This window comes from Carcharodon carcharias, chromosome 18 (assembly GCF_017639515.1).
Source record: "Carcharodon carcharias isolate sCarCar2 chromosome 18, sCarCar2.pri, whole genome shotgun sequence".
Taxonomy (NCBI): domain Eukaryota; kingdom Metazoa; phylum Chordata; class Chondrichthyes; order Lamniformes; family Lamnidae; genus Carcharodon; species Carcharodon carcharias.
Window position 1 is genome coordinate 82,283,599 of NC_054484.1, and position 26,602 is coordinate 82,310,200.

A 26,602-nucleotide genomic window follows, 5' to 3' on the forward strand; every position below is an offset into this window, starting at 1 on the left:
AACACATTTATTGCCCATCCCTAATTACCTTTGAGAAGGTGGTAGGGAGCCACCTTCTTGAACCGCTGCAGTCCGTATGGTGGAGGCATACCCACAGTGCTGTTAGGGAGGGAGTTCCAAATTCTGATCCTGATAAGAACTAAAAACTGAAAATGCTGGAAATACTCAGCGGGTCAGATGGAGAAACAGAGTTAATGTTTCAGGTCAATAACCTTTAATTAGAACTGGAAGATGTTGATGGTGAACAGGCTTTAAACAAGTGCAGAGCCAGAGTGAGCAGGAGACAGGGAAAGAGCAAAAGAGAAGTTCTGTGATGGGATGGAAGACATAAGAGATTAAATGACAAAATGATTGATGGCATAAGGCTGATAATGGGACAAACATGGAATCAAAAGATGATGTGAAAATGGTAACAAAATAGTTGAGAGTTGCTTAAAAGCTGTTCACTGCTAGCATCTTGCAGTTTGGAGTGTGATACCTGTTATTACGTAGGCAAATGGAGCAGCCTTAAATAAAATCAGAAAATGCTGGCAATACTCAGGTGGTCAGGCAGCATCTGTGAAGAGATAAACAGAGTTAACGTTTCATATCTGTAAACTTTCATCAGAACTGAGGGAAGTTGGAAATTAAGTAGGTTTCGAGCGAGTGAAAGGGTGGGTGGCTGGGAAGAAGAACTAAAAGGGAAGTCTGTGACATGGTGGAAGGCAGGAGAGATTAAATGACAAAAGGTTTCCTGGTATAAAAGCCCAAAGGGAGTGGTAATGGGTGTAATGTAAAGAAACAAAAGAAGTGACTAGAGGAGGTATCACTGGCAGAATGGCAGCCATCCAAATGCAAAGTAAAGGAATAAAGGAAGAAACAAACCAGCGAAAAATACCAAAAAGGAATGGTGGCAGAGGTTAGGGTTGTTGAACTCAATGTTAAGTCCAGAAGGTGAAAAAGTGCTGATTCGAAAGATGAGAGTTCTGTTCCTTGAGCTTGCATTGCATTTCATTGGAACACTGGAGCAGGCCAAGGACAGAAAGGTAAGAGTGGAAGCAAGTCATGTCATTTTAATTCTCAACTGAATTTTGGATTACCACCATCTGCAGTATTTTGCTTTTCGTATTAGTGTGTAAATGTAGCAGTCAGTTTGCATGCCGCAAGATCTCACCACACATAAAAGAGATAACCTGCTTTGATGGTGTTGGTTAAAGTTGAAATAATAGACAGGACAGAGAGATAGTACCCAACACTTCTCCAGTCGTCCTTTGGAGCCTGAACGGGCAAAAGAGGCATTGGATTAATTTCTCACCCGAAAGATGACATCTTTAATAATGGAAATCCCCCTCATGACTGAACCCAAGTTTCAGCCTTGTCTGTCATGGAATTTTGAACCCACAGCCTGACTCAAAAGGTGGTACCGACTGAGTGAAAATGACACTCTTTTATTTATTGATTCCAAAGCAGTTGTTCATGCATCATGACTGAAAGCTTTTCCCTCCATTGGTTTTAGCCCTGGAGCTCCTATGCCCCTGTATGGTGTCAAAGGAAGAGTTACCCTCAGAAAATTTGAGCATAGCCCTCGGTCAGAAGATTGTGTCTCCAAATCGGATTCTGTCTGATAAAAACAGCTACGCAACAATTGTTGTCGGGTTTCCAGATCTAATGGTAAGGGAACAGATTTCAGTTCAGTAAGAAGCGTTGCGGTTTTCAGTTGGCTATATAAGTTGATACCTGACAAGTGAATGATTTTTAACTTACTGAACTTAAAACTGGCAATGTCAGCTGATCACCATCTATTAGAAACCAATCAGCCAGGTTGAAATCTATCCCAATATCCCTTTTAAAGTGATTAGGAGTTTGTCTTCTACGTTCCTTTGTTCTTTCACTGAATTGTTGTGGTAATGCTATTTGTGCAGAGACTACACATTTAGTCTGTGCTGTATCATTCACTCTACTGGGGTCTGGTTTTTACAAGCACACCCATAGCAAGAAAGTCACCTTAAACTTTTAGCTGCTGCTATCCTTCATTGTACATGCTACAGAAGATTGTGAGCTACAATCAATAATTCTGCTATGAAAGGAGACCCAAGCTGAAATGGTGGCTGCACTCACATGCTTCATAACCACATTCCCTTGTTAAGTCCTCTGATCTAAGTAGTACCCAACTGTGGAAAAGTGCTGAATTATAACAAATAAAGGAGTAATAACACTGCAAAACAATTTGCTTCGTAGAATCTTCCATTAAAACCAAGCAAGAAAATATGTAATAAGAAATCCTCACTAAGATTTCACTACAACTTATCAAAGTGAAGGAAGCTGTTCTTGCAAAGTGGCTCTTGAATGTGTGAAACTATACTGAGTGTTTTACATTATGAACATTGCACAGTATCGCTTAAAAACAATCCCTGAGCCTTCCAGTTGCTTCATTTTATACAGCAGCTCCTCTTGGTCCAGTAATGTTAGAAACTGCCATATGTAAACAGAAATTAATAGGGCAATGGTACAGAGATGATACAAGGAATCAGTGATCACCATCTTTTATATAAATGCACATAAGGTGGGTGAAATAGTGAGACTGCAATCCTGGCACAGAGCATTTCACCATTATTTACAGGTTTAGGATACCAGCGTTTAATGCACTATCTCCAACTCACCGCGAGTGAAATCCTCCTACGCGATTTGAACCTTGATGTTTGGTTCCTACTTTCAAATGGATGGCATAATGTTACTCACTCTACCCAAGGGGAAAGGAGAGGCATCCAAAACTTGAGGCTCCTGGCTGACTAAAGAAGTAGAATTGAAATGAAACAGGAAAAAAATCTTATGATAAATATCAAGCTCAGAATGCAATAGAGAACTGAGCTGAATGCATAAAGTTTCAGGTAGAATGGGAAAAGGAAATACGAGGGGCCGAGTGCATGCATTAGAAAAGATTAGCACCCTCCTTCTTTGTACCCTCTCCCCTCCCTCAAGACAAACTCTCTCACCTTCTTGGTCTCCCCAAAATGTCCTCTTCTGCAATATTCAGGTTCTGCACTACCAAGCGACTTCTCTTTCTCCTCCTTTGATGTTTGTCTTGCATTCCTCTATCAGGTATGAGGTCATGATCTTACTGAATAGTGGAGCTGGCTCAAAGAGCCCAGCAGCCTACATCTGCCCCTATTTCTTATGTTCTTAGCTCTTGACACTCTCTGACATTCTTGATCTTTATCTCCTGCTTCCTTTCATTTTTCACCTGTCACGTCTTGGGCCTAAAATCCCCAAGAAGGAATGAGCAAGTGAACAAAGGACAGAAAGCACTCAGAGTGGGAGCATGTGCAAGGCAGGAAATGAATGATGGGTAGGCAGATCATCCAAGAAGTACTCGGTGTGACTGGCTGAGCTTGTAGGGAAGAGTGAGGGGGCACTCAAGCTCAGCACAGGTGAATGTGAACACGTTCAGAGAACATTCAGGACAAGCAAACTGTCTGGAAAGCACTTGGTGCAGGCAGCTGAGCAGCCAAGTCAAAAAAAAACCATTGGAGTGAGAATTCCCCATTCCCTCAATGGGCATCACTCAGGCAGGTGAGCTAGAACTTGGTGCATTTGACACTCAGTGTAATTGCCAAGTGGACTTGCCTTGCTATGTTCAGAACTAGACTCCATGACCTGGTTCCTGAAGGTAACAGGGATGCCGACTCCAGGGCACTGTTAACGATAACCAGAAAGCTGGGAAAGTAGATCTGTGCTGATAGGTTGCGCAGTCTAACTGGTCAAACTCCTTCACTGTCCATGCAGAGACTCTCAGCACTACACTGTATTCACCCTGTATTGAGACAAAAGCTCTACCTGTCCTGATTTGTCAATAGTCAGGTTTATACCCTCTGAAACATAAGTTTCCACACACAGTGAAAAAAACATTCTTGATTGAGTAATGTATATGGATGAGAACTGACATAACTTTAAGTTTATTTAGCCTTCTGTGTTTTTTAAGCCATCCTGGCTTCTTACTCTCTCCTTGTACTCTCTGTTGATTGTGGTTTACTTTGGTGTCACTCCTTGATTGTAGAACCAGGACTGTCTTACATTCACTTGCTGTGGACTTTGGGTCATTGTTCATGCTGAGGCATGAGGTCCTCACATTCCGGCTTCTAAGCCAAAAGTTTATCTCTCTTTGTTCGCTGGTTTGCTAGGCATGGTTTTTGGAATTGCAGACTTGCCTAGCATCCATACCCCATCCTCCCCATCTTGACGTCATAGGTTGGTATCCAGAGGAAAGACAAAAGCTCATACGTCTGGACCCTGGTTGGTGGCAGAAGTTGCTGGAAGGCCCACCCCAGGGAAACACCAACCACCCAATGGGACTCCATTCCAGATTTTGTTAGGTTTACTCCCTTAGCTATGTTGTTGATATCATGGTATTAGCCATCTTGATGTTGTTGTAAATGTTGAAAGGTACCAACTGGCAGTACCTAGAACACCAGAGATATAGATGTAATCTTGTCCTCCTGGTGTGTGGAGAGAGCAGCTCCAGGTCTTCATACCTCCAGGTTGCTGCCTCCATTCCCCGAACCTTCACTGCTTCTAGGCCCACCCCACTCACTCCAATCAGTCTGAGTTTGGTGTTTTCTTCTCCATGCTCCTGACCTTCACCTTCCCTGAAAGGATTTTACTTGCACACTAGATCAGACGGCAATCTCTACAATCTATTAAGACTGAAAGTGAAGAGAAAAACACATTGTGTCCTGATCAGAGAAATCCTCTACACTGACGATGCTGCGCCTGTCACCCACACAGCAACTCAGCTACAAAGACCCCATGGACTGTCTCTCCCATGCCTGTAATTTGTTCTCCCTGGCTACAAGTGTCAAGAAAACCATGGTCATGGGACAAGGTGCCACATCTTCACCCCAGTCACACTAAATAAAACCCTGCTGGAAGTGGTGAGCAAATTCAGCTATCTCAGGCCCAATGTGATGGACAATCTGTCCGTTGATGCAGAGCTCGATACTCACAGAGGGAAGGCAGCTACCACCTTTGGCCAACTCATGTAACACACATGGGATGACATCAAGCTGACCTTTAGGACTAAGCTGTTGGCTTATAGGCCAATATTCTCAGCATCTTGCTATATGGCTATGAAACATGGATGACTTATAGCTACCAGGAAAAGAAGCTCAACAGTTTCTACCTTCACTGTATGTGGTGCATTATATGCATTATGCCTTGGCAGAACAAGATGACAAATGTGGCTGGCCTGTCAAAGACACAGCTCCCAGGTGTGCTGGCACTAATCCAACAGGGGCAACTTCATTGGCTCGGGAACCTCCGCAGGATGCAAGATAGTCACATACTGAAGGACTTTCTGTTTGGTGAGGTAGTCCAAAGCTCTGCTTCAAGGTTACTTGTAAGCATGACATGAAGACCCTGAACATTGACTATCGCAGCTGGAGACACTGGCTGGCAAAAGAGAGAAATGATGACACGTCCTGTGGGCTGGCATGCACTACCATGACAACCAGCTTCGCAACAGCAGCTTGGCAACAGGTGCCAATGCTGAAAACAACCACCTACAACATCTCTTGGCAGCTTCATGTGCGGTACTTGTGGCAGAATTTGCCTTTCAAGGATGGGCCACTATAGCCATCAGCAAAGATGCTCCAAATGAAGACACCCCCCGCCACCCCCCCCACCCTCCCCACCCACCTAAATGGATTGTTTGTCCATCATCTTAATACAATGGTTTGTGACTAGGCTGGCTAGTTTATTGCCCGACTCAGGTTTGGGTTGTAGAATTCAGCAAGGCTCTTATCAAATTAGAGATGTAAAATGTAAAAATGTAGAAACGAGAAAAGGTCATTCATCCCAATTTGCCCTCCAATCCAACCAAATTTACCTAACATGCGAGCCCAACCTACCTCCATTCAGTCCATCCAACCGCACCTACTCCACCACTGAGCCCATCCAACCCCACCTACTCCACCACTCAGCCCATCCAACCCCACCTACTCCACCACTCAGCCCATCCAACCCCACCTACTCCACCTCTCAGCTCATCTAACCCCACCTACCCCACCACTCAGCCCATCTAACCCTACCTACACCACCACTCAGCCCATCCAACCATAAGACGTAGGAGAAGAAATCAGCCATTCAGCCCATCGAGTCTGCTCTGCCATTCAATGAGATCATGGCTGATCTGATAATCCTCAACTCCACTTTATGCCTTTTTCCCCAGAACCCTTGATTTCCTTATTAATTAAAAATCTGTGTATCTCTGCCTTGAATATACTTAACGACCCAGCTTCTACAGCCCCCTGCGGTAAAGATTCCACAGACTCACTACCCTCTGAGAAGAAATTCCTCCTAATCTCTGTCTTTAATGGGCGATCCCTTACCCTTGGATTATGCCTCCTGGTCTTAGACTCTCCCGCAAGGGTAAACAGTCTCTCAGCATCTACCCTGTTAAGCCCCCTATGAACCTTATATGTTTCAATAAGGTCGCCTCTCATTCTTCTGAACTCCAGTGGGTACAGGCCCAACCTACTCAACCTCTCCTCATAAGAAAATCCCTCCATACCCGAGATCAACCTAGTGAACCTTCTCTGGACTGCCTCCAATGCCATTATATCTTTCCCTAGATAAGGGGAGCAAAACTGTTCACAGTATTCTAGGTGTGGTCTAACTAGTGCCTTGTATAGTTTTAGCAAGACTTACTTATTTTTATACTCCATTTGCTTTGAAATAAAGGCCAACATTCCATTTGCCTTGCTTATTATCTGCAGAACTTGTATGCTAGCTTTTTGTGATTCATGCACGAGGACTCCCAAATCTCTTTGTGCTGCAGCTTTCTGCAGTCTTTCTCCATTTAAATAATATTCAGCTCCTCTATTGTTCCTGCCGAAGTGCATAACCTCACATTTTCCCACATTATATTCCATCTGCCAGGTTTTTGCCCTCTTGCTTAACCTGTCTATATCCCTCTGTAGAATCTTTGTGTCATCCTCACCACTTGCCTTCCCACCTATTTTTGTGTCATCCACAAACTTGGCGATAGTACATTCACTTCCCTTATCTAAGTCATTAATATATATTGTAAAATAATTGTGGCCCCAGCACTGATCCCTGTGGCACTCCATTAGTTACAGATTGCCATCCTGAAAATGTCCTCCTTATCCCAACTCTTTGTCTTCTATTAGTTAGCCAATCCTCTATCCATGCTAATATAGTACCCCCAACACCATGGGCTCTTATCTTATTAAGTAGCCTTATGTGCGGTACCTTATGAAACGCCTTTTGGAAATCCAAATGTATTACATCTACTGGTTCCCCTTTATCTGCCCTGCTTGTTGCTTCCTCAAAGAATTCTAATAAATTTGTCAGGCATGATTTCTCCTTCATGAAGTCATGTTGACTCTGCTTGATTATGTTCAGCATTTCTAAATGCTATGCTAATACATGCTTTATAATAGATTCTAACATTTTCCCAATGACAGATGTTAAGCCAACTGGCCTATAGTCACCTGTTTTGTGTCTCCATCCCTTTTTGAATAAGGATGTTACATTGGCAGTTTTCTAATCTTCTGGGACTTTTCCAGAATCTAAGGATTCTTGGAAGATTACCACCTGTGCATCCACTATCTCTGTAGCTACTTCCCTTAATATCCTAGGATGTAACCCATCAGGTCCAGGGGACTTATCAGCCTTCAGTCGCATTAATTTCCCTGGTACTTTTTCTCTAGTGATAGCTATTGTATTTATTTCCTCCCCCAACCTTTTGCCCCTTGATTATTTAGTATTTTTGGAATGCTATTGACGTCTTCTACCATGAAGACTGATGCAAAGTATTTATTCAACTCCTCTGCCATTTCATGGTTCCCCATTATTATTTTCCCAGCCTCATTCTCTAAGGGGCCTATGTTCACTTTGGCCTCTGTCTTTTTTATATATTTAAAGAAGCTCTTACTGTCCGTTTTTATATTACTTGCTAGTTTACCCTCAAAGTTTATCTTCTCCCTCTTTATTTTTTTTTTTGATCATCTTTTGTTGGTTTTTAAAACTTTCCCAATCCTCTGGCTTCCCACTAATCTTTGCCACATTGTAAGTTTTTTCTTTCAATTTGATAATATCCTTAACTTCCTTGGTTAACCATGGTGGGCTTATCCCTTTCCTTGAATCCTTCTTCCTCACTGGGATATATCTTTGTTGTGAGTCATGAACTATTTTCTTAAACATTTGCCATTGTCCATCAACCATCCTTTCTGCTAAACCCCTTTCCCAGTCCACTCCAGCCAACTCTGCCCTCATTCCTTTGTAATTACTCTTATCTAAGTTTAGCACAATTGTCTCTGACCCAAGTTTCTCACTCTCAAACTGAATGCTAAATTCTACCATGTTATGGTCACTATTTCCTCGGGGACCTTTTACTCTGTGATCATATATTAAACCATAGAGCCATAGAAAAGTTATAGCACAGAAAGAGGCCATTTGGCCCATCTTGTCCATGCCAGCCTGAGGACATCCAGGTGCCCTTTCTAATCCCACCTTCCTGTACCCGGCCCATAGCCCTGCAGCTTACAGCACTTAAGGTACAGATCCAGGTACTTTTTAAAAGAGTTTAGAGTTTCTGCCTCTACCACCAACTTGGGCAGCAAATTCCAGACACCCACTACCCTCTGCATAAAAAAGTTCTTCCTCATGTGTCCCCCTACGCTTTCTGCCACTTACCTTGAATCTATGTCCCCTGGTTCTAGAATTCTCCACCAAGGGAAACAATTTTATCCTGTCCACTCTATCTATTCCCTTCATAATTTTGTACACCTCAATCAAGTCACCTGCCTAATTACACATTGCCAGATCCAAAATAGTCCGATCCCTGGTTGGATCCATAAAATATTGTTTTCGGAAATTGTCCCAAACACACTCTATGAATTCTTGCTCGTGGCTACCTCTGCCAATTTGATTTTACCAAACTACATTAAGATTAAAGTCACCTGTGATTAACGTACTGCTTTTTAATATGCCCTCATTATCCCCTGATTTATTCTCTGTCCTACAGTACAATGACTGTTAAGGGGTCTATAGATTACTCCCACCAGTGTCATCTTTCCCTTATTATTTCTTACCTCCATCCATATGTATTCTACATCTTCTGATCCAAGATCATTTCTTGTTATCGTACTTATTCCATCTCGTACTAACAAAGCTACCCCACCACCCTTTCCTTCCTGCCTGTCCTTTCGAAAAGTCACATACCCCTGAATACTTAGTTCCCAACTTTGATGTCCTTGTAACCATGTCTCCGTAATGGCTATAAGATCATACCCATTAAACTGTGTCGTTAATTCATTTATTTTGTTCCAAATACTGTGTGCATCTAAGTATAGAGCCATTAATTTTGCCTTTTTACCATTTTTCTCCCTTTGACCCCATTTGCTGCTGTTTTTTTAATGTTTGTACACTCTGTCCCTTCCTGTCACTCTCTGGGTATCATTACCTAAATAGCTGCCCTGCAATGCTGCCATGTCCTTTTGCTTCATAAGCCTATGTATCCCGTCTCCAGAACCCTGCCCCCCGCCCCCCCTCCCCCAGCCCCTCTATTTAGTTTAAAGCCCCCTCTACAGGCCTGGTTATTCGATTCACCAGCTCACTGGTCCCAGCATGGTTCAAGTGAATCCTGTCCCACCAGAACAGCTCCCTTCTACCGCAGTACTGGTGCCAGTGCCCATGAACTGAAACCCATTCCTCCCACACCAATCTTTGTGCCACGCATTTAACTCCTTGACTTAACCCCACCTTAACTCCACCTACTTCACCACTCAGCCCATCCAATCCAACCTACCCCACCACTCAGCCCATCCAACCGAACCTACCCCACCACTCAGTCCATCCAATCCTACCTACTCCACCAGTCAGCCCATCCAACCCCACCTACCCCACCACTCAGCCCATCCAAACGAACCTACCCCACCACTCAGCTCATCCAATCCTATCCTCTCCACCAGTCAGCCCATCCAACCCCACCTACCCCACCACTCAGCCCATCCAACTCCACCACCCAGCCCATCCAACCCAGACCGCCCACCATTCAGCCCATCCTGCTCAACCTATCCCACCACCCAGTTCATTCAACCCAACTAACCATAAAGAGCATTCATCCCAATCCACTCCACCATCCATTGTGCATTTTACTGTTGCTCAGTCCTCAAATAGGAATTTCTTACCTGGTAATGCAGCCTGAGGGCATGCAGACTTCAATTTGTAAACTTTGGAAGGCAGTTCAATGGGACACAAGTTAAAGAACCAAGTGTTGATACTTCAATGATTTGTATCCCTTCGCACTGTTTTTCTGGTGAGGCCCATGAAGCATGTGTACCACCTGCCCTATTCCCCCCACCTGCAAATTCATCCAGTTTGCTTTTCCTACTTGTGTTCGTTATTTCTTATCAGTTTAAGGAAATTGCAGCAAGTATACATTTTGACAACCGCACAAACAGAACAAACACCTTGCTATCATTTTGTTTGCATTTTAGTAACTACTATCCTTCTTTGTTGGTGAAATGATGGGTTACCTAACACAGAAATGTGTCCCCGCAGTCTCCCAATGAGGTGTACATGTGGAAACGAAGAGCTCCATTGGACAGTACTGGTGCTGGCTCCACAAGGGATAAGTTCTTCAGTGGGAGCTATCAGTCTGCGAATGTGAAACAAACCAACTGCATAACTCTGACAGGAGCCAACCAGGTGATTCGAGCTGTTCCTGCTGGAGAAGTGCCTCGAAGTGAAATCTACCCAAAAGGTTAGTGTGGTGCTGTATATATACAGTTCTATATACAGTCCTTTTAGATAGAGGTATTATCATGTCAGGCTCTCAGTCAAATAAATAGATCAGGTGAGAACAGAACCACTCACAGCTTTCAACATTAACCCTGGGATCTGCCTTTTACTCTCTCTAACTCATTCCCACTAATTGTTGATCATTCAACTTTCTTTCCTGGCCTTCCTCTTTTTAAAATTTGCTCTGACACCCTCTTAATCAAAAGAACCCAACGGCCGTCTTTACAAACGACTATCCCATCTGCAACTTCATTACCTCTCTAAAGTCCTTGAACGTCTTTGCGCCACACTGAATCATGCCCATCTCTCCTGGTGCACATTGTTTCAATCTCTCCAATGACGTCTCCAACCCTCCCACAACACTGGAGCAACCCCAATATAAATCAAGGACTACATTCTCTGTGACTGTGATTATCCTTCCTCAGCCTCTTTATAGGGAGATGGTGGCATTGTGGTAATATCACTGAATTAGTAATCCAGAGGCCCAGGTTAATGCTCTGGGGACATGGGTTCAAATCCCACCATGGCAGCTGGTGAAATTTGAATTTAACTAATAAATCTGGAATTATAAAGCTAGCCATCAGTAATGGTGACCGTGATAGCTATCATCGATTGTTGTAAAAACTCGTCTGGTTCACGAATGTCTTTTAGGGAAGGAAATCTGCCATCATTACCCAGTCTGACCTACATGTGACTCTGACCCTCAGCAATGTGGTTGACTCTTAACTGCCCTCTGAAATGGCTGAAGAAGCCATTCAGTTCAAGGGCAATTAGGGATGGGCAACAAATGCTGGCCTTGCCAGTGACACCCACATCCTATGAAAGAATAAAATAAAGGTTTCAACACAGGTGACCACACCGATCTCCTCCAATGCCTCTCTTCCAGTTGTAGAACATGGTATCTCCAGCAATGACTTTTCATTCAGCTCCCCACGCTGGGCATTCACAGAATCACAGTGGGCAATTGTTACAGTTCTCTAAATGCGCCTTATGACTTAGTGCCATTCTTCTGCCCTTTCCCCGTACCCTTGCACATTGTTTCTATTTAAATAATCACCAATACCCTCGTGAATGCCTCAATTGAACCTGCCTCCACCACACTTCCAGGCAGTGCATTCCAGACCCAAACCATTTGGTGTGTGAAAAAGATTTTTCTCACCTCACATTTGTTTCTTTTGTAAAACACTTTATATCTGTGCCCTCTCATTCTTGATCTTTTTACAAGCAAGAACAGTTTCTCCCTATCTACTCTGTCCAGCCCCCTCATGATTTTGAACACCTGTATCAAATCTCCTCTTAGCCACTTTCTCTCACTGAGACCAGTCCAACCTCTCCAATCTATCTTCAAAACTAAAGTTTCTCATCCCTGGAACCTTTCTTGTAAAACTCTTATGCACTCTCTCAAATCTGTTCACATTCTTCCTATAATGTGGCACCCAGAATTGTGAACAATACTCCAAGCTGACTCAATAACTCAGCAAATCCTCTTCCTCTTGTATTCTACGGCCCTATCAATAAAGCCCAGAATACTGTATGCTTTATTAACTGCTCTCTCCACCTGTCCTACCACCTTCATTGATCTATGCACTTGTACACCCAGGTTTCTTTGCCCCTGCACCTCCTTAAGAATTGTACCCCTTATTTTGTATTGTCTCTCCATGTTCTTCCTCCCAAAATGCATCACCTCACACTTCTCCACATTGAACTTCATCTGCCATCTACCTGCCCACTCCACCAACTTGACAATGTCCTTTAAAGTTCTACACTGTGCTCACAGTTTACAATGCTTCCAGGTTTTGTATCATCCACAGATTTTGAAATTGTCCCCTGCACACCAAGATCTAGATCATTAATATATATCAGGAAAAACAAGGGTCCCAATACCAACCCCTAGGGAACTCCACTACAAACCTTCCTCCAGCCCGAAAAATATCCATTGACCATTACCCCCTGTTTTCTATTACTCAGCCAATTTTGTATCCATGTTGCTACTGTCCCTGTTATTCCACGAGCTATAGCTTTTCTCACAAGTCTGTTGTGTGGCACTGTATCAAATGCCTTTTGAAAGTCCATGTACACCACATCAACAGCATTACCCTCTCTGTTATGTCTTCAAAAAACTCTAGAAAGTTAGTTAACCACAATTTCCCCTTTAGAAATCCATGCTGGCTCTTCCTAATCAACTCACGTTTTTCCATGTGACTACCAGACCCAACAGTGCAATCTTTCTTGTTGGACACATACTGCTGCAGAAAATTCCCCTGAACACAATCTAGGAACACTTGCCCCTCTCTGTCCTTTACAGTACCACTGTCCTAGTCTACATTCGAATAATTAAAGTCTCCCATTATAACGGTTTAAAGACGCTTCCCCACCATTGAAGTTAAACAGACGGGTCTGTTTTGCTGGGCTTATCCCAAGGGAATTTGAACAAGGGAGTAATGTTTGCAATTCTCCAGTCCTCTGGCACCCACCCTGAGTCTATGGAAGACTGAAAGATTATGGCCAGTGCCCCTGTAATTTCCACTGTCACTTACCTCAGTATTCTTGGATGCATCTCATCTGGCACTGGTGCCTTGTCAACTTTAAGTACCTACAGTTTATCCAACACTTCCTCCTTATCAATTTTGAACCCTTCTAGCAACAGAGTTTCCTCCTCTATGTCCATGCCCTGGGTAGCATCTGTTTACTTGGTAAAAACAGATGCAAAGTATTCATTTAACATCTCAACCGTGCCCCCTGCCTCCATGTGTAAATCCCTTTTTAGGACCCTGATCAGTCCTACTCCTACTTTTACCACCCCCTTAGTATTTGTGTGCCTTTGGAAGACTTTGGGATTCCCCTTTATGTTGGCTGCCAGTCTTTTCTCATAATCCCTCTCTGCTTCTCTTATTTGCTTTATCACCTCCCCTCTGAACCTTCTGTATTCCTCTTGGTTCTCAATTGTATTTTCTACCAGACACCTGTTCTTCTTTTTCTTAACTTCTATCTTCTTTTTCATCCATGGAGATCTGGATTCATTTGCACCACCTTTCTCTTTTGAAGGAATATACCTTGACTGTGCCCACACCATCTCCTCTTTGAAGGTAGTCCATTGTTCAGCTGCAGTTTTTCCCGCCAACCTTTCATTCCAGTCTATCCAGCCCAGCTCCATTCTTGCCTCATTGCAGTCGTCTCTCCCCCAGTTAATTATTCTTACTCGGGATTGCACATTGTCCTTTTCTATCATCATCCTAAACCTTACGATTCAATGAATATTGTCTGCTAAATGTCTCCCCACTGACACTTGATCTACTTGGCCTACCTCATTTCCAAGAACCAGTCCAACAGTGCATCTTTTCTTGTTGGACTGGACACATAATGTTGTAGAAAATTCTCCTGCACACAATCTAGGAATGCTTGCCCCCTTTCCATTTACACTACCACTGTCCCAGTCTACATTCGGGTAATTTAAGTCCCCCATTATAACTACTCTATAATGTTTGCATCTCTCTGTAAGTTCCCTGCACATTTGTTCTTCTACGTCCTTCTCACTATTTGGCGGTCTATAGACTATACCGAGCAATGTAACTGCACCCTTTTTGTTCCTTAGCTTGAGCCAAATTGATTCTGTCCTTGAATCCTCTGGGACATCCTCTTTCTCCAGCACTGCAATGCACTCCTTAACCAATACCGCTACCCCTCTTCCTTTCCTATCTTTTCTGAACACCTTGTACCCGGGAATATTTAACACCCAGTCCTGCCCTTCCTTGAGCCAGGTCTCTGTTATCACCAGAACATCATTTTTCCACATGGCAATCTGCCTGTAACTCCCCAATCTTATTTACTATACTCTGTGCATTCACATACATGCACAGTAACCCTGATTTAGACTTCATGACTTTCCCCCTTACTCTGACCCCACCTACTAACTTACTATTCTCTATACTAGTGCTATCTGTCTCTCCCAGTATTTTGTGCAACCTGGTATTCCTTTCTAATACTCCCTCCTGGTTCCCACACCCCTGCCGAGTTTGTTTAAAGTCCTCCCAACAGCACTAGCAAAACGCCCTGCAAGGAACTCAGTTCTGTTCAGGTGCAACCCGTCCGGCTCATACACGTGCCATCTTCCCCAGAGCCAGTCCCAGCGTCCCAGGAATCTAAAGCCCTTCCTTCTGCACCATCTTTGCAGCCTTGCATTCATCTGCCTTAGCTTCCTATTTCTGAACTCACTTGCATTGGGAGTAATCCGGAGATTACTACAACAGAGGTCCTGCTTGCTAATTTTCTACCTAGCTCCCTAAATTCTGAGCGCAAGACCACATCACCCTTCCTACCTAAGTCATTGTGGACCAATGTGGCACCAGGACCTCTGGCTGTTCACCCTCCCCAGAAGAATGCTCTGCAGTCGCTCAGTGTCATCCTTGACCCTGGCACTAGGGAGGCAACATGCCATCCTGGAGTCACGTCTGCAGCCACAGAAATGCGTGTTTGTTTCCTCAACTAATGAACCCCCTATCACCATAGCTCTTCCTTTCTTCTTCCTCCTCTGTTGTGCAGCCAAGCTACAGGTAGTGCCACATACTTTGCTCTGACTGCACTCCTCTGAGGAACCAGAGCCCTTACCAGCTTCCAAAACAGAAAACCAATCCGTGAGTAGGGCCACAGGGGGACTCCTGTACTATCACCTGATTCTCTTGGACTGCCTGGTGGTCACCCATTCCCTTTCTGCTTCCATGCTCCTAGCCTGCTCTGTGGCCACCTCTCTGAACCTGCTATCCATGTAGCTCTCAGCCCAGCAGATGCACCACAGTGACTCCAGCCCCCACTCGAGCTCTGAAACCCGAAGCTCAATTTTCTGCAGCTGGCAACACTTCTTGCACATGTCATCGTCTAGGACTCCAATAGCATCCGTGACTTCCCACATATTACAGGACACACATTCCACTCGACCGAACTGCCCTACGATGTCTTCACTTTTTCTACTTTGGCTTACTTATATTACTTTATTATACCGGCTCTGACTTTCCCTTATTCTTGGTGTTTCTCACTTAATTCCAAGTATAGCTACTTCTTTAAAAGTAATGAACTTTTAAAGTAATGTCCATTAATGGCATCATCCACAGACATGGGGTTAGCTCCCAAATGGATGCTGATGAACCCAGTGTCATGCCTCTTCTATCTTTCATTACAACTCCACTGGCTCCAGTACAACATCTTGAATGGGCTGCATTATCCTTGAGCTAAAGATTTGACAAGATGAAAGCCAGTGTCATTGGTCCCTGCTGCAACACCCAAACACTTACACTAGTGTGATCCCATTGTATTTAACTGTGGACTCTTTGGAATGTCGGCAGCAGTTTAGTTTCCTCCAATTTACTTTTAAAATAAAAGGTTGCTGCAGAAATGAATCCTGCTGCTGAACATGAAAAAAAGAGATTTCATTTATATAGCACCTTTACATGGTCAGGATGTCCCACAGTGCTTAACGACCAATGAAATCGTTTTGAAGCGTAGTCACTGTTTTAAGAAAGCAGGAAACTCCCAGAAACAGCAATGAAATGACCAGATTATCTGGTTCAACCATATTGGTTGGGAGAGGAATATATAAATACAAGTTGTTGTTGGATGTTAACCAGGACACTAAGGAATGCTGCGTACTCTTTTTCTAAGAGTGCCATGGGACCTCTAGCATCCGCCTGGGCAGAAAGGGTGTCAGTTACATGCCTCACCTGAAGCATCGCCCCGCGGACGTTGCAGCAGTCCCTCTGTACTGCTCTGAGAGTGTCAGTCTGGATTAACTTTCTGAAGTGGAACTTGAACTCATGAGTTTCTGACTCAGGGGGGAGACTGTCACTTGAGAAATGGTGATGTTTTGAGAGACTTCAGGTACACTTCAGTCAGAAGTGCATGATAAAAAAATCGATAAAACATCAGCCTGGTCTCTACTTGACCTGGTGATTGGCCCAAGGACAACTGACCTCTGTTTGACCCAGAAAGGCATGGAAATTACATCTGGTAACCTTTAAGATGAACATTCAGTAAGTTACATACTTACACTTCAGCAGCCAAATAATACATGTTGCAGTAAGTAGTATAATACTTATAATGCAGCAAAAGCCGGTATTGTAGCGTTACCACTCATTCACCTTCAATAAGAAGCAAAGCTATTGCCCAGCCTAGATCACCAGTGCCATTTTTTTCTTTTCTCATAGATACGAAGCCTCCAAACACTGCAGGATTCTTGGAAGTGACTGATCTGAACTCCAAGAAGATTAAGTATATTCCCATTCCAAGGTGAGCAAAGTACTAAATGGAATAGTTCATTCAGCCTCTCAAGTCAAATCCTCGCCAATCAGTCAAATCATGTCTGACTTGTATCTTAGCTCCATTTACCTATCTGAGTTCCATAACCCTTGTATCTTTGCCAAACAAAAATCTGTCAGTCTTGATTTTGACATTTCAATTGATCCTCAGCCTCAGCAGCTTTTTGAGGGAGAAAGTTCCAGATTTTCGACATCCTTATTATGAAGGTGTGTTTCCTGGCTTAACACCTAAATGGTTTGGCCCTAATTTTAAGGGGTATTAATAATATTTATTTCAGGTAGAAACAACGACCCGTCGATGGAAAACTGTGGGAACACACCCACTGAGTTTGTACTTGTGGGGGACACCAAAACTAGGGGTCATTAATATAGAATAGTCACCATTCAACACATTGGGAATTCAGGTGGAACCTTTTCTTAGCCAGAAAGTGATGAGAATGTGGAACTCGCAATCACATGGAATAGTTGAGATGAACGTAATAGGGGCATTTAAGAGGAAGCTAGATAAGTACATGTGGGAGAAAAGAATAGGCTTTTTGAATAAGGTTATATAAAGAGAACTGGGAGGAGACTCACTTGCAACATTAATACCAACATGGTCCAGTTTCTGAGCTGTACATGCTCTGTAACTTTCCCCAATCTTCACCTCTGGCAGAGGAAGCTCTGTGCCCAGACCACCCGTTTGGAAATTTGCCCCTCCAGTGTTAGCTTGCTGCAAGAGTAGGGTTTGAACTCACATCCATCTGGGTCAGAACTGACCAGTTGAACTCCGGTTGTTTTATACTAGGCTGGCTATACTGGTACTGTTGTGCTTTTCTTTCTTGCAGTGTGCTTTCCATCTCTCCATACACTCAGTGGCTGTCTAAAATCTCAGACACAGATGTCCTGATAGCACCCATGGGAGCTGGAGGAGTGGTGACGGTGGATTTGGGAGGGCACGTGAGGGTTTGGGAAACTGGATTTGATCATTTACAGCGTTCCCTGCTTGAATGGAGAAACATGATTGGACAGGAGGATGGACGACCCCTACAGGTTTGGAACCAATTTACAATAAACTTTAAGGATGACAGGTAGCAAACAAACTTGTATGGCTGTTGAAAGAAAGAAAAAAAGGACTTGCATTTATAAAGCACCTTACATGACCTCAGGAAATCTTACAATGCTCTGCAGCAATTAAGTATTTTTGCAGTTCGTCACCGATGTAGGGTATGAAATGTGGCAGCCAGTTAACGCACAACAAGATCCCAGAAACAGCAATGTGATAATGATCAGATCACTTTCTATAATGACAGAAATTTACAGCATAGAAGGAGGCTATTTGTCCTATCACACCACTGCTGGATCCTTGAAAGGGCGATCGTTCATAGTCCCACATTCCCGCTTTTCCTTTTTAACCCAAAAGTTCCTCATCCTCAAGTACCTATCCAACTACCTTTTAACATTCTTGATTAAATCAGCTTCCATCACCTGTTCAGATTGAGCATTCCAGATCCTGTCAACTTTCCCCAAGTTAAAAAAAATTTCTCCTCATTTCCATCGAGATTTTTTGCCAATGATTTTAAATCCATGATTCCTGGTTAGTGATGGACTCACCAGAGGGAATAGTTTTTCTCTCTCTGCCAAAACCTCTCATTATCTTGAAAACCTCTATTAGGTCACTTCTGAATCTTCTCTGTTCCAAGGAGAATAGCCCTAACTTTTCAACCTTCTCTTCATAGCTGAAGTTCCTAATCCCGGGTATCATCCTGGGAAATCTCCTCTGTACACTTGCCACCACCTCGACGTCTTTTGTGAATTGTGGCCCTGAGAATTGTCCCCAGTACTCCAGCCTAAATAGTGATTTATGAAGCTCCAGTGTAATCTCTTTGCTATTTTATCTTATTTATTTTATTTCTCTATTTATAAACCCAGTAACCAATAACTGTAACCAGCTTATCAACTTGCTGTGCCACCTTTAAGAATTTGTGAGTACGGCACCAAGGTCTCTCTCCTCATCTACACTTTTCAAAATCCTGCCATGTATAATGCACTGCCTTTCCATATTAATCTTGCCAAAGTTCATCACTTCATCACTTCTTCTGCACATTGACTTCCATCTGCCATGTTTCTGCCCAATTCTAGACATCACAGGAAGCCAGGTTACTGATTAGTTGGTGAGCATTTTTTTCCTTTTTAGAGAAACTCAGGTATTCATTTCGAATCAGAAACTGGGAAAGTAAGAATTTAAATCAGGCAGTACTAAATGCCACCTTTAAGAATTATGCGGTGGTGGTGGTGGTGGTGGTGGCAGCAGTGGCGTAGTGGAATTGTCAATGGACTAGTATTCCAGAGACCCAGGGTAATGCCCCAGGGACCCGGGTTTGAATCCCACCACAGCAGTTGGTGAAATTTGAATCCAATAGAAACCTGGAATGAAAAGTCTGATGATGACCATGAAACCATTGTTGATTGTCCTAAAAACCCATCTGGTTCACTAATGCCCTTTAGGGAAGGAAATCTGGCATCCTTGCCTTGTCTGGCCTACATGTGACTCCAGACCCACAGCAAAGTGGTTGACTCTTAAATGCCACTCAGTTGTATCAAACCGCTATGAATTCTATAAGGAATGAAACTGGACTGACCATTTGGCATCACCTTAGGCACAGGAAACAACAATAGCGAACCCAGTCCTGTTGACCCTGCAAAGTCCTCCTGACTAACATTTGGGGGCTTGTGCCAAAATTGGGAGAGCTCACAGACTAGTCAAGCAACAGCCTGACACAGTCATTCTCACAGAATCATAGCATACAGATCATGTCCCAGACACCATCATCACCAACCCTGGGGATGTCCTGTCCCACCAGTAGGACCAACCCAACAGAGGTGGTAGGAGGAAGGAGTTGCCTTGGGAGTCCTCAACATTGACTCCAGACCCCATGAAGTCTCAGCTCTTGAACACCACTTGGAGGAAGGACTGAGGGTTGCAAGGGTACAGAATATGCTCTGGGTGAGGGACTTCAATTTCCATCACCAAGAGTGGCTCAGTAGCACTGCTACTACGGCAATTAGTGAGGGAACCAACAAGAGGGAAAAACATACTTGACCTCACCCTCACCAATCTGCAGGTGCATTTGTCCATGACAGCATCGGTAGGAATGACCACTGCACAGTCCTTGTGGAGACGAAGTCCCATATTCTCATTGAGGATATCCTCCATCAGTTGTGATGCATTACCATCGTGCTAAATGGCAATAGATTTCAAACAGATCTAGCGACTCAGGGCTAGGCACGGTAGATCATCAGCAGCAACAGAATTGTACTCAACCACAATCTGTAACTCATGGTCCGGCATATCTCCCACTCTACCATTACCACCAAGCCAGGGGATCAACCTTAGTTCAATGAAAAATGCAGGAGGGCATGCCAGGAACAGCACCAGGCATACAAAAAATGAGGTGTCAACCTGGTGAAGCTACAACTCAGGATTTATTGCATGCCAAATAGCATAAGAAGCATGCGATAGACAGAGCTGAGCAATTCCACAACCAATGGATCAGATCTAAGCTCTGATCTGATCTCATGATTCTTCAGTCACGAATGGTGGTGGACAATTAAACAACTCACTGGGGGAGGAGGCTCCACAAATATCCCCATCCTCAATGATGGAGGAGCCTAGCACAAAAGATAAAGTTGAAGCATTTGCAACAATCTTCAGCTAGAAGTGCCAAGTGGATGATCCATCTCAGGCTCCTCCAGAGGCCCCCAGATGTCAGTCTTCCACATGATATCAAGAAACAGCTGAAGGCACTCGATATTGCAAAGGCTATGGGCTCTGTCAGTATTCCGGCAATAGTACTGAAGACTTATGCTCTAGACCTTGCAGCACCCCTAGCCAAGTTGTTCCGGTACAGCTACAACACTAGAACATACCCGGCAATGTGGAAAATTACCCAGGTGTGTCCTGTGCACAAAAAGCAGGACAAATCCAACTCGGCCAATTACCGCCCAAGAGTCTACTCTCAATCATCAGTAAAGTGATGGAAGGGATCATCAACAGTGCTAGCAAGCGGCACTTGCTTAGAAATGACTTGCTCACTGACCCACGGTTTGGTTTTGCCAGGGTCCCTCAGCTCCTGACCTCATTACAGCTTTGGTTCAAGCATGGACAAAAGAGCTGAGCTCTCGAGGTGAGGTGAAAGTGACTGCCCTTGACATCAAGGCCGCATTTGACCGAGCGCTGCATCAAAAAGCTCTTGCAAAACTGGAGCCAATGGGAAACGGGGGAAAACCCTCCATTGGTTGGGGTCATACCTAGCACAAAGGAAGATGTTTGTGGTTGTTGGAGGTCAGTCATCTCACCTCCAGGACATCACTGCAAGAGTTCCTCAGGGTAGTATCTAGACCCAACCATCTTTAGCTGCTTCATCAATGACCTTCCTTACATCATAAGGTCAGAAGTGGGGATGTTCGCTGATGATTGCACGATGTTCAGCACCATTCACAACTCCTCAGATAATGAAGCAGTCTATGCCCAAATGCAGCAAGACCTGGACAATATCCAGGCTTGGGCTGACAAGTGGCAAGTAACATTCGTGGCACACAAGTGCCAGGCAATGATCACCTCCAACAAGAGAGAATCTAACCATCACCCCTTGACATTCAATGGTATTACCATCACTGAATGCCCTACTATCAACATCCTGGGAGTGAACATTGACCAGAAACTGAACTCGACAAGCCATATAAATACTGTGGCAACAAGAGCAGGTCAAAGGCTAGGAATCCTGCAGTGAATAACTCACCTCCTGACTCCCCAAAGCATGCCCACCATCTGCAAGGCACAAGTCAGGAGTGTGATGGAATACTCACCACTTACATGGATGAGTGCAGCTCCAATGACACATGAGAAGCTTGACACCATCTAGGGCAAAGAGGCCCACTTGATTGGCACCCCATCCGCAAGCATTCACTCCCTTCACAATAGCAGCAGTGTGTACCATTTACAAGATGCACTGCAGAAACTCACCAAGACTGCTTAGACAGCACCTTTCAAACCCACAACCACTACTATCTAGAAGGACAAGAGCAGCAGATAGATGGGAACACCACTGCCTGGAAGTTCCCCTCCAAGTCACTCACCATCCTGACTTGGAATTATATCGCTGTTCCTTCACTGTTGCTGGGTCAAAATCCTGGAAACCCCTCCCTAACAGCACTGTGGGTGTACCTACACCACATGGACTGAAGCGGTTCAAGAAGATAGCTCACCACCACCTTCTCAAGGGCAATTAGGGATGGGCAATAAATGTTGGCCCAGCCAGCGATGCCCACATCCCATGAATGAATATTTTAAAAAGTGAATTAATAAGGTTATAAGTTCAGAGCAGGTCCAGTGGTATTAATTGAAATTAATAGTTCAAAAGGACATTAGCTAAGTTGTTAAAGAAGGAATAGATGGGCAGCTGTGACCAGTTACTTATAATTCCTGAGCCATGTGGGAACCCATCTGGGTGACAATGTGTGTAGGAAGCATCTCCTGCAGCTCCAGCATGGGATTTCTGAGTTTGAGGGACAGCTAGAGTCACTGTGGAGCATCAAGGAGGATGAGAGTTTCCTGGATCGTACGTTCCAGGGCGTGGCCACCTCGAGGCAGTGAGAGGTCGGGATAATGGGTGGGTGGCCATCAGGAAGAGTAGGGATGGCAGGAAGCACAGGAGCCTTTGGGATGTGTACCCTCGGGAACAGAGACTCAGCATTGGACGCTGCTTGGAGTGATGATACGCTGAACGACTCCAGTCCAGGCCATCACACCAATGAACAAGGGACTCTACTACAAGGAACAGCAAAGTGTAGAAATACAGTTCTCATAGAGGACTTCATAGCCATGGGGACAAATGGGCATTTCCGTATCTGTCATGGTGAGTCCTACATGATGTGTTGTCTCCCGGGTGCCAGGGTAAGGGATATCACAGAGAGGATGCAGAATATTCTGCAGGGGGATAGGAGTCAGCCAGAAGTTGTGGTGCACGTTGGCACTAACAACATAAGGGGACAGGAGTCGAGGTACTACAGTCAGATTTTCAAGAGCTAGGGACGAAGTTAAAATGTAGGTCTTCAAAGGTAGCAATCTCTGGATTAACCCCAGTGCCACGTGTTAGTGAGAGGAGAAATAGGAAGATAGTGAGGGTTAATGAGTGGCTTGAAGTATGGTGCCAGAGGGAGGGGTTCAGATTCCTGGACATGGGACCAGCTCTGGGGAAGGAGCATTAACTGAAAAGGGGTGGACTGGACCTCAACAGGATGGGGATCGATGTCCATGTAGGGAGGTTCACTAGTGTGGGTTGGGAAAGGTCTAAACTAAATTGACTGGGATGGACACCAGCATTTAGAGGTAGAAGAGAGAAATAAAGTGAGAGTACTAGAGAAGAAAATAGTACCATATTAAATAGAAGCGGAGCAAATGGAAATAGTAAGTCACTAAGTGGTTCAGGATATGAGAAAAGGTAATAAAATTTAAATTAGGATTACTGTGCTTGTATGTGGATGCATGTGTGTGGTAAGCAAGGTTGGTGAGTTACAGGCGCCGATTGCCGTGTGGAAATATGACGTTATGGCACTAATAGAGACCTGGCTCAAAGAAGAGAAGGACTGGGTATTAAATACTCCTGATACACCTGAACTGTGCTGGGACCAGTGTTCTAGCAAGCTGCATAACTTGGAAAGTAGAGCGCGTTTAAACTAAATAGTGTGGGTAAGGGATCAAATTTGGGAAGGTGTGGGAAATCAAAGAGTAGAGACAAGGCAAGAGAGAAAGGTATTAATATGGGAAATGATAAACAGACTGTAACAGGAATGGACAGAGAGTATAAATTTGAGAGTAAATCAACAGATAAGACTAGATTTACAAAAATAATAAAAGGACAAAACTCAAGGCTCTGTATCTGAATGCAGATACACATAGAATGCACATAGCATTCAAAACAAAAAGGATGAACTGATAATGCAAATGGAGATAAATAAGTATGATCTGATGGCCATTACAGAGACGTGGCTGCAGAACGACAGATTGAAATCTGAATATTGAAGGGTATGTGACATTTAGGAAAGACAGGACTTAATTAAGCATGATATTAGTACAATAGAGAGGTATGGCCTAAGTTCAGGAAACCAGGATACAGAAGCAGTTTGGGTAGAGAATGATAAAGGCAAGAAGTCACTTGTGGGGATGGTATGCAGCCCCTCTAACAGTAACCACATGGTAGGACAATGTATGAAAGAAGGAATAATGGGAGATTGTCAGAAAGGTATGGCAAGAATCATGGCGGATTTTAATCTACATATAGACTAAAAATAAGCTGGGCAAAAGTAGCCGAGATGAGGAACTCATAGAATGTTTTTGTGATAGTTTCTTAGAACAGCACATTCTGGGGTCAACCAGAGAGCAGATTATACTAGAACTAGTATTGTACAACTAGATGGGATTAATTAATAACTTCATAGTGAAGGCGCCCATAGGTAGCAATGATCATAATATGATTGAATTTTACATTCAGTTTGACAGGGAGTTGGTATAAGACTAGTATTTTAAAATTGAATAGGGGCAATTTTGAGGGCATGAAAGCAGGGTTAGCTGAAAGTGAACTGGCGATTTAGGTTAAGGGATAGGTCAATAGAAATGCAGTGGCAGACATTTATGGGGATATTTCAGAATATACAGAATAGATATATTCCAACACAAAAGAAAAATTCCAAGGGGAGGACCCACCCTCCATGGTTAAATAAGAAAAAATGAAAGATATTATTAAGCTTAAAGAAAAAGCATATAGTTGTGCAAAGATGGGTGGCAGCTCAGAAGATTGGACAAAATATACAAAACAGCAAAGAATGACTAAAAGATTAATAAGGAAGAAAAAAATGAGAGTATGAGAGAAAGATAGCTAGAAATATAAAGACAGTAAGAGTTTCTTACTATCTAGAAATTTAAAAAAGAAAAGAGTTAACTAAGTGAGCGTTGGTCCTATAGAAACTGAGTCTGGGGAATTAATAATGGAAAATTAAGAGATGGCAGTTGAATTAAACTGCTATTTTGTAACAGTCTTCACTATAGGGGATACAAGTAACATCCCAGAAATAGCTGTAAATCAGGAGATGGAAGGGAAGGAGGAACTCAGAAAAATCACAATCACCAGGGAAGTGGTACTTAGCAATTGTTGGAACTATGGGCTGATAAGACCCCAGGTTCTGATGGATTTCATCCTAGGGCCTTGATAGGAGTGGCTAGTGAGATAGTTGATGCGTTGGTTTTAATTTTCCAAAATTCACTAGATTCAGGGAAGGTTCCATTAGATTGGAAAATAGCTAATGTAACTCCTTTGTTCAAAAAGGGAGGGTGACAGAAAGCAGGAAACTTCAAGCCAGTTCGCTTAACGTATGTCATACAGAAAATGTTAGAAGCTGTTATTAAAGACATTAAAGCAGGGCACTTAGATAAATTCAAAGTAATGAGGCAGAGTGAACATGGTTTTGTGAAAGGGAAATCGTATTTAACCAACTTATTGGAGTTCTTTGAGGAAGTAACATGTGCCATGAATAAGGGGGAACTGGTGGATGTGCTGTACTTGGATTTCAAAAAGGCATTTGATAAGGTGCCACATCAAATGTTATTGCAGAAAATAAAAGCTTATGATATGGGGGTAACATATGGTCATGGATAGATGATTGGCTAGCTAACAGGAAACAGAGAGTAGGCATAAATGGGTTATTTTCTAGTTGGCAAGATATAACGAGTGGTGTGCCAAGTTGCAAAGTTGAGTTTACAATCAGATCAGCCGTGATCTTATTGAAGGCAGAGCAGGCTCAAGGGGCCAAGTGGCCTACTCCTTCCCCTAATTTATATGTTCGTATGTACAAAGTATTCAGGAAAGATAGGAAGGGAAGGAAAGGGGGAGGGGTGGCAGTATTGATTGAGAGTGTTGCAATGCTAGAGAGAGAGGATGTCCCAGAGGGATCAAGGACAGAATCTATTTGGCTAGAACTAAGGAACAACCCTTTATAATTTATACAAATGATTTGGATGAAGGACCAAAGGTATGATTGCTAAATTTGCTGATGACACCAAGATAGATAGTAAAGTAAATTGTGAAGAGGACGTAAGGAGGCTACAAAGGAATATAGATAGGTTAGGTGAGCGAGCAAATGAAGTATAATGTGGAAAAGTATGAAATTGTCCATTTTAGCAGGGAGAATAAAAAAGAATCATATTATCTATGTGGTGAGAGATTGCAGAGCACTGTGATGCAATGGGACCTGGGTGTCCTCGTGCATGAATCACAAAATTTAGTATGCAGGAATAGAAAGCAATTCCTTATTTAAGGAAGGCTGTAAATGTGTTAGAAACAGTTCAAAGAACATTTACTAGACTAATACCTGGAATGGGTGGGTTGTCTTCTGAGGAAAGGTTGGACAGGTTAGGCTTATATTCGCTGGAATTTAAAGAGTAAGAGGTGATTTGTTTGAAA

The 26,602-nt window shown here is 43.5% G+C and overlaps 1 protein-coding gene across 3 annotated transcripts in view; it reads left to right on the plus strand.

Annotated features, from left to right (window-relative positions):
- The window catches only part of vwa8 (von Willebrand factor A domain containing 8), a 474,906-nt gene that overhangs the window by 339,271 nt on the left and 109,033 nt on the right, over positions 1-26,602 (plus strand). For all 3 annotated transcript variants that reach the window (XM_041211497.1, XM_041211500.1, XM_041211499.1), the window contains 4 exons: positions 1,496-1,650; positions 10,561-10,762; positions 16,995-17,076; positions 17,933-18,137. In XM_041211497.1, coding sequence (XP_041067431.1) covers positions 1,496-1,650; positions 10,561-10,762; positions 16,995-17,076; positions 17,933-18,137 — 644 coding nt within the window. The remainder of the gene's footprint in view (positions 1-1,495; positions 1,651-10,560; positions 10,763-16,994; positions 17,077-17,932; positions 18,138-26,602) is intronic.